The sequence below is a fragment of the Lactuca sativa genome, chromosome 1 (assembly GCF_002870075.4).
Source record: "Lactuca sativa cultivar Salinas chromosome 1, Lsat_Salinas_v11, whole genome shotgun sequence".
NCBI lineage: Eukaryota > Viridiplantae > Streptophyta > Magnoliopsida > Asterales > Asteraceae > Lactuca > Lactuca sativa.
The window spans coordinates 71699420-71708370 of record NC_056623.2 but is presented as its reverse complement, the minus strand read 5'-3'; the positions used below and the strand labels follow the sequence as shown (position 1 = coordinate 71708370).

The 8951-nt window shown below is 37.6% G+C and overlaps 1 protein-coding gene across 1 annotated transcript; it reads left to right on the top strand.

The window, feature by feature from the left end:
- The first annotated feature begins 6333 nt into the window (after positions 1-6333).
- LOC111916646 (probable CCR4-associated factor 1 homolog 11) lies at positions 6334-7481 on the top strand. The gene has a single exon (XM_023912317.3). It carries the CDS (start codon positions 6530-6532, stop codon positions 7367-7369), a length of 840 nt encoding a protein of 279 aa, XP_023768085.1. The 5' UTR covers positions 6334-6529; the 3' UTR covers positions 7370-7481.
- Positions 7482-8951: the final 1470 nt, after the last annotated feature.

The window sequence follows — 8951 nt, the reverse complement described above, 5'->3', positions numbered from 1 at the left end:
ACCGATTTGTTTATGCTTTGTTTTATAAAATCAGAGTAATCTTTTGATTAAAAGAGTTGCGGAATTTGTTCCCAAAATAAAATATGATAAGAATTTATCAAAAGCATTTATTAAAGAAAATGTATTTTCCTTAAATAATAAAACATCGGGATGCCATGTTCTGATACAGATCAAAAGCATAAACAGTATAAAATAGACCTTACAATAGTTATTTATAACTACTAATCTATACTCCAAAATCTCTCGTCAAGTCCACCAACTTATACCCTTGTGTCATTACCTTTAATGCAAAGAAAACTGAGTGGGTCAGGCTTGGGAGCCTGGTGAGCATATAGGGTTCTCAACCCACAATAATACATTTATTATATTCCATTATCAAACAATCAACCCAATTACCCATCCCCATTATCTTCGTTTAATCTTCCCAAAAGATATTATCCTAAAGGTCATCTCCTATATCATATTTACCTCTCATCTCTTTACATCTTATTTCCTTATATGTTTGTTCCTAAGAACTTTTCCTAAGGATCACCGCCTGCATCATATAGACAATACTAATTCGGGGATCACCCCCTCAATATGTGACTAGTAAGGGTTAGGGTATCATCGCATGAATTACATAGCCAAAACATCGCCTGGACTCATAAATCATAATAAGGGTTAGACTATCACCGCATGAATACGCAGCCACAACATCGCCTGGACTCGTAATTCATAATAAGGGATAGACTATCATCGCATGAATACGTAGCCACAACATCGCCTGGACTCGTAATTCGTCACCTATCTATCATCACCTAATTATCATCACCATTATATCCTCACCTATCTCTTATCACATTCTTTCAACACACATCAACTATTTCATCTACCCATGTTCCACCCAACATACTTGTAGATATAAATTACATATATAGTTTAAATCATTTAACACCCATATAAAAACATCAATTCCAAGCCCATCTCAAATAGACAAATAATATATAACACATAGCACGTATTTTATAGCTAATACTTTATATTTATGTGTTAGAAGAGAGTAACCACACACTCACTTGATCAGAAGATGATCGGACAGCACTACGACTTGCAGAAGTAGTATTCTTCGGTAGATCTGGAAGATCTTCACAAAAATCGGCTTCTCGCAGGCAGAGCTTCGGCTTGTGAATCGTACTTATCGGGATCTTCGGGGCCTCGGGACTTGCTTCAGGGCTCGGGAATGATATCGGGGCTTCGGGATATTTCTTGCACGTAAATCGATGCAAAACGGGAGAGAGGAGAGAAAATGAGAAAATGAATCGGCTGCACTCGACTTCTTTTTATAGGGGGCTGAAACCCAAATTACGCTGGGCGTAATTCTATATTACGCTGGGCGTAATGGGGATAAGGCCGCTGACTCCCCCCCTTTGGATAATATCCGAAATTTAAATTTAAATTTAATATTTTATTTATTTAATAAACTTCAAAAATTCATATCTCCCTCATACGAACTCCGTTTTCGACGTTCTTTATATCCCCGCGTAGGTGAGACTACGCTATACAAATTTCGTTTAGACTCCGTCGGCTAATTTTGAATTTATTTTTATTATTTATTTTTAGTAGGTCGGGACAGAAAAACTCTGTTATAAAATCATAACTTCTTCATCTGACGTCCGTTTTCGCCTATCTTTTTATCGTTTTACTACAATTAACGATATCTTCGATTCTCGTTTAGATTGTTTCGGCTAAAAACGTTCGGTCTCAAATCGGGTATTCGGGCTGCATACTGCTATGTCGAAACTTAGAAAAATCATAACTTCCTCATACGAAGTCAGATTTGGACGTTCTTTTTATGCACGCTCACGGTTTAACGTATTCTACGACTTTCATTTAGATTGCTAAGGCTAAATATCGCTCTAACATAAATTCACTTTTTACACCGCGTTGTGTCGTGCCGGTTCTGTCGCGAAACTTCGACAGGTCATAACTTCTTCGTTATAACTCGGATTTCGGCGTTCTTTATATGTACGAAATCCTTGTAAAATATACTACAACTTAGTTAAAATTATTCATTCTAAATAATCTTCTATCAAAAAGTCATTTTTGACGCTTATCGTCCCTAAATTGACTAGCCCTGATCTACAAGCGTTACAGTTTTGAAAGGTCAACATAATGTTGGTGAGTTCACAGGTTTTATTGTTGTAAAACATGTTGTATTTATTTATCTCAAACCAGTGTCTGTTTGTATCAAACCGTTCCCTTATTATTTTGGTAGTAGGTTCAGATGGTTAGTAACTAGATCTGAACCTGGATTTTTGGATATAAAGATGTATTATATTACTTTCTTTTATTCTTGATAAGATCTCTAAAATCCATTATTGTCACTAGGGTAATATTATCTTAGTATTATTTTATTATGTTGCGTGTGCTACAACTCCATTCGAGATGTCCCTTAAAGAATGGTAGATTTAGTTTAACAAAGTTACGATGAGTTCCTATAATTGAGCTATGACTACTGAGTTCCCAGAAAACCACAACGCTTCATTGAACGTCACAAATGTGTTTAGAAAGTTATGTCTGCTTCGACTTGCCATCGGGTTGTAGCTAGCAACTACAGGTGGGAGTGTCAATCCCATATATATATATATATATATATATATATATATATATATATATGTGTGTGTGTGTGTGTGTGTGTGTGTGTTTCAGCATATTGAGGAATCGTGCCTCGTCTAACTCTTGTTGTGGGGGCCTCACCTGGTCTGTCATGTTGTTATTCTTCGTTGTATTTATATGAGATACTTATTATAATTATTCGTCTTATACATATATGTAATTAGTGTGTTATGTGTAGTCGAGTATTTGGGCAGAGTAACCACTAGGTACTAAGCCTTATCCAAATGGTGGTGTAACATCCCAAAAATCATGACCAAAAGTTTTATTTTTAAATCATTAAATAAACCATAGTTACCAAAAATCATTTATCAAAACAGGAACCATATTATCTCAAAACATCAAAATTAATATATCCATATCAAAACACATGTCAAATATATATCAAAGTAACATCCCAGGCTAACATCATGGTGTGTGCAATGCAGTCATCCCGAGCTCTTACCCTTGCTAACGGAAGTACTTGAAACCAAAATTGAAACTTGTAAGCATGAAGCTTAGTGAGTCTCCCCAAACTACCACATACCATACATATAAACACAAAACCACATAATAACATATCATGGGCCCCACCCGTTTCATCGGGCCCCGCTCGACATCAGACAAAATTTGGCATTGGGCCTCGCCCGACATCAGACAAAGTCCGGCATCGGGCTGCACCCGGTATCGAGCAAATCTCGGTATACATATAAACATATCGACAAATACTCATAAATAATCACATAACATAAACATATAAACATTCCTTAGGCCCGCCCGACATCGGACCAAAATCCGGAAGCATACAAACATTCCTCGAGCATTGCCTGACATCAGACCGTAATCCGGAAACATACAATACATACACATGCAAGAATCACGAAGACACCAATCATACAAACATTTCTCGGGCACCGCCTGACATCGGATCAGAATCCAGAAACATATAAACCTACACCGGGCACTGCCCGACATCTGACCTTGGTCCGGAACATACTAGCATACATATACGGTCTGACATTGGTGCCTTCGACCCATTCATACAGGAGGAAACTCACCTTGCAAATCTGAATACAGAATCTTACGGTAATAAATCTCTAGCGGCTGCTTTGACGACTCCCCGAGCTATCAGTAGAACATAACACTTAGTCAAAACTCAATAATCCTTCTTAGGGTAAAATGACCATTTTACCCCTGATCTAATTCAGACCATAACCTAGGCCCAAATCCATAACATCAATGGTCTAATTCTATCTAGTTTTTCCAAGCCTATTTATAGCCTAATTTTCTAAATTAGGCCCAACTCCTCAAATGGGCCTTCCCTTAAGCCCAACATACCTTAGCCCAATAATTGACTTCTGATGGCCCATTATGCCCCATAATAACAAATTCCATGGATCGGCCCAAATCGAGGCCCAAATGACGAAAACCCATATCCAGTAAGTACGCGGGGCGTACTCCTCTATACGCTAAGTGTACAGCTTGCATGGCTTGTACACTGCACGTACGGGCTTGTACGCCCAACGTATTAACCTGTTAAGCCATAAACTCCAAAAAGGCTTAATCGCCTAAGACCTTAAGCTTCAAACATAGATATGAGTCCAATAAAGTGTCTTAACCCATAAAGTCGATTACTTGGTGGATTGCAATCCACCAAATGGACCCGAACTTGAAATATGGCAACCAACTTCCATAGAAATGAATAAAACTCATGCATGGCCACAATAAGACCTTCAAGATGGTAACTTTTCTGTCCTTGGGACTTATATAGCACTAAGGGTGGCAACCTTAAGTTTAGAAATGGATTTGGACCATAAAAATCCATTATTGGGACCAAAAAAGTCCAAAACACCATTACCATAGATCTAAGCATACATGAGGCAAGTTGCGAGCTTTTTACCTTAAATGAATACTAAATGATGATGATATCTTAGATCCTTGAGCTCAAGCTACACAAAATCTTCTTCACCAACTTCTTCTTTTTCCTTCCAAGCTCCAAACCACCAAAATAGGCTTCACAAGATCAAAATCACAGAAGGATGAAGAATGTTAGGCTTTCTAGGGGTTATGAGTTTGAGGGGTTGGTAAGGAGGCTAGGGTTTGGGACATAATGATGTATTTATATGACTTAAACCCTAAAAATTAGGGTTTTGGGTCGGCTCGTGTATGTTACACGTACACACATCAACCCCCGCATCTAATGTTGCCACTATGCCCCACGTACACCAAGCTTACGCCCAACGTACGTCCTCAGTCGGCCCACTCACTAACGACCCAACTCAAATAGTCCAACATCACTCTCATAATCCAACAATTAATTACAAAAATTAAATAATTTAGCATTACCTCGAACCACGAATGTTACAGGCGGTTATAATAACAACTAGAGTATCAGGTTTCTTGGTAACTGGCCAACGTAATAGGTAGGTATGATATTATCTATTAGTGTTAATTAGTATTACAACTAGACATAATATTAGCTTTAAAAGTTTGGGCATAGTTTCTACCGGACATAATATCATCCTAATTTTATGTGCATAATTATCTAACTAATCGTATGCAATTAGTAATAACTGTGTTGTATTTGTATTTTAACATGTATCCCCTCAAAAAGGTTTAGAAAATGGGGTCGTGAACTCACTTGTAAATGTGAAACCGTTGATGTAGGGTAGAATTTGAGAATTCAAAACTCTAGATGCGCTTGGGAGTCAGTAACACAAACATCGAGGGAGAGAGAGAGAGAGAGAGAGAGAGAGAGAGAAATGATCAACCTAAGCCTGCTATCAGGAGATTTCTAGGTGCACGTCGCGCACTGCGTGCCGCACAACTTGCGCGTGAACCACCCAGGTGTTGATATGTGTCCTCTTCTTATGGTGCTGCGTGACCCATCAGTTTTGTATCGAGTAGTACTTTGATTCTCCTTTACAAAGTTTTGGCTAAAACTCAACCGATTTCTCTTTAAACTTTTTATGACACGTATTCCTTATGTGTGATTGATTTTTATATCTTATAAAATTCATATTTATAACTTCTTTGACAAATTGATTCTCAAATTAATATAACGAGATTACTGATTACATCAAATGAAAAGTAAAATTCAAACACATATTCGAGTTTGAGAGCTTTATTTTGATTTTGAAAACAATTTAGGATGTCATGCCAACCTAGATTGCTATTTTTCCACTGCAACAATCTTTAAACACCCCATAAATAGATTTTGATATTATTTTAACCAATAAAAATTAGATATAACAATATTTCTCATGAGAAAAAAAATCTAATACTCTTTTCAAGTTGTAATGTTGAAACCACCCACAACCGCATAAACAATGACATAAACAAGAATGTGAGAATTATAAGCTTGATCCTAATACAAAATTTTGTTAAGCTATTTCTTTTTGTTTTCTGATAAAATTATCAGTTATCCGAACGCAAGATTACGGTATACAAATGTTTTTGAAAAGATATGAGGACTTTAAAAATCATTTCTTAAAACAATTAAACATAAGAAATGTAAAAATCTGAAATGTTTTATAATACTCCATTAACCCTTTAAAAACTCACATACTTTCAAACTGATTCTAATTCTCCCTGAACAATCTTTTTGTTATATGTTTGTACGTGATTAACAAATATAGTTATTTTGGTCAAAATCATTAAATTTATTATATTTCTCTATAGATCCTGCAACAATACTCTCTCTCCTCCCCCACTCACTCAAACACGTCCTTTTTTTCCCCTGTCTCTCTCACACACACAACCTGGTTATAAATATTATTGTACGAACCCTAATCCGAATCAACCATTAGCGCCCGCCCGCCGATCACCGCCTTTGTAGATCGTCATACTCAGATCTCTCCAAAATTCACATCGATCTGGAGATCCGACGGTCGTTATCATGTCTAGCAAGGGCTGTTCATCACCATCGCCACCGATTGTGATACGATCTGTGTGGGCCTATAACCTAGAACCGGAATTTCGCTTAATTCAATCCATCATCGACGATTACCCTTACGTTTCAATGGACACGGAGTTTCCGGGCGTCGTTGTTCGCCCAAACGCCGGTTACAACTACATCTGTCAGCAGACCCCTTCCGACCACTACCTCCTCCTCAAATCTAATGTTGATGTCTTGAAACTTATCCAGGTCGGTCTAACCCTCACCGATGCGAACGGAAACCTCCCCGATCTAGGCGAAACCGACTCCCAAACCCGTTTCATCTGGGAGTTCAACTTCAAGGATTTTGATCCGTCTCGGGATCAGTACGCTTCTGACTCGATCGAGCTGCTGAAGCGACAAGGGATTGATTTTCAGAAGAATCACGACTACGGGATAGACTCGGTCAAATTCTCTGAGCTGATGATGTCGTCGGGGTTGGTCTGTAACGAGCTTGTGAGCTGGGTTACGTTTCACAGTGCTTACGATTTCGGGTACTTGGTTAAGATCTTGACTGGGCGAGGTTTACCCGATGAAATGACGTTGTTTATGGAGCTTTTGAAAACTTTCTTTGGGGATAAGGTGTATGATGTTAAACACCTGATGAGGTATTGCGAAGGTCTTTATGGTGGTTTGGATCGGGTGGCTAAGACCCTCGAGGTGGAGAGGGCAGTCGGTAAATCTCATCAGGCCGGGTCAGATAGCTTACTGACATGGCACACCTTTCAGAAGATTAGGGATCTTTGCAGCGGTGGGCATGAGAAATATGCTGGCGTTCTTTATGGGTTAGAGGTTTTCTGAAATGTTTTCATCATGGTAGATAGTAGAATTTCCCCTTTTAATCCTATTAGCAAATCAACAGTTGTATATTTGTTGGCTTTTTAATATCATTCTCCTTTTGATATTCCTTTTATCCGGAGTCTTTTCATTTTGCACACTTGATATACTGCTATTAGTCAATTATACATGTACAACAACATACTAACATATATAAACAGTTGAGGTTATAGCTGCTCTTGTGGTTCTGATTGAAATGATTTTGATGGCGATGGTGTAACTGAATATACGCCCTCATCTGGTGAATGTTGAAACCATGGATTCTTGTTTAAGGTGTTGGGATATGTTCAAGTTAGGGCAGTTTTTGTCTTTCAGTAACATTGTTTTTGTGAGTTTGACAACCACAAGGGTTTGGAGAGAGATGTTGAGGTGAAGTCTGAAAGCTTGAATGTTGGGCACAGAGTATATTATTCAGATTTGGACATTTTGTAACAGAGGTAGACTGATTCATTCTTTAACACCTTGCAAAAAGTAGCATGCTTTGTGGTTACTGGTTAGTGAAGGATCTTTTTGTGTATAACTTGTGATCTTTGTGGTTCTTCTTCAGGAGGAACAGGATTCAGAAGAACTCTGCTGATTCTGCATCAAGCTTTCAAATAATCAAATATGAGGTTAGATGAGAAGCAACTTCTTGAACTCTAAAACTTAAAAGCATGTCTAATGTTACCTTGTAGATGTTAGCTATGTGCCTCTGTTGCTATTCTTCTGAAATGCCTTTGACTCAGTCAAATTCAGGGTTGAGTCTTACTTACTCAGTCACTCCTTCACTAAATTGGCAACTATCAGAAAGCCCCTAAATTATGTATATTTATATTGGTTATTCTGCAAAATACAAGATGTTAAAAACTTACTATCGATTCTACCTTTTAGTTCTTTTTCTCATGTGCATTGCACAACAAAATTGTTAGTAAAAAAGGATACAAGGATTATCTACATATTGTATGCATTTAATTACTAGAATCATGTAGATATCTCCATATACAATATTATTTTATCCTGCTAAATGATCTTTCAGTTATCGTAATGGTGTTGTACTTATTCAGTCTTCTGTATTCGAGTCTAGAAGGCATGACCTAATGAGAATTCTTGATTACATAAACATTTTGGAACAAGAAAAAAACTCTAGAATCTATTATCTTTTATAAAATATGAAAAGGAACATCTTACCATCCATAGAGTTTTGAGAAATCTACAAATTGATGTAAAGATCCCAGAGCCTCATGTCGTCATAAAAATAAGTCAAAAACTACTAACGACCCTTGACCCAAGCCCAAGTGTAAAGGAGTGCATACTAATGGCCTCATGTACTCATGTGTTGCTGGTAAGTAGATTGAGCTTTGAGAAAGTTGTCTCAACTTGGGCCTTTTTGACTTTTGTGTATATGAACATTTTCAATTTATTGTGGTATTGACAAATGACAACACTTGTATCTCTTTAAAGTTTAAAGTAATCCGGGGATGCCCTCATTCGTATTAGTGTATTTGTGGAACTCTACTCCCTCGAATATAACGACCTCATGAGGCGACAAAAAGCAGCGTCTTTGAGG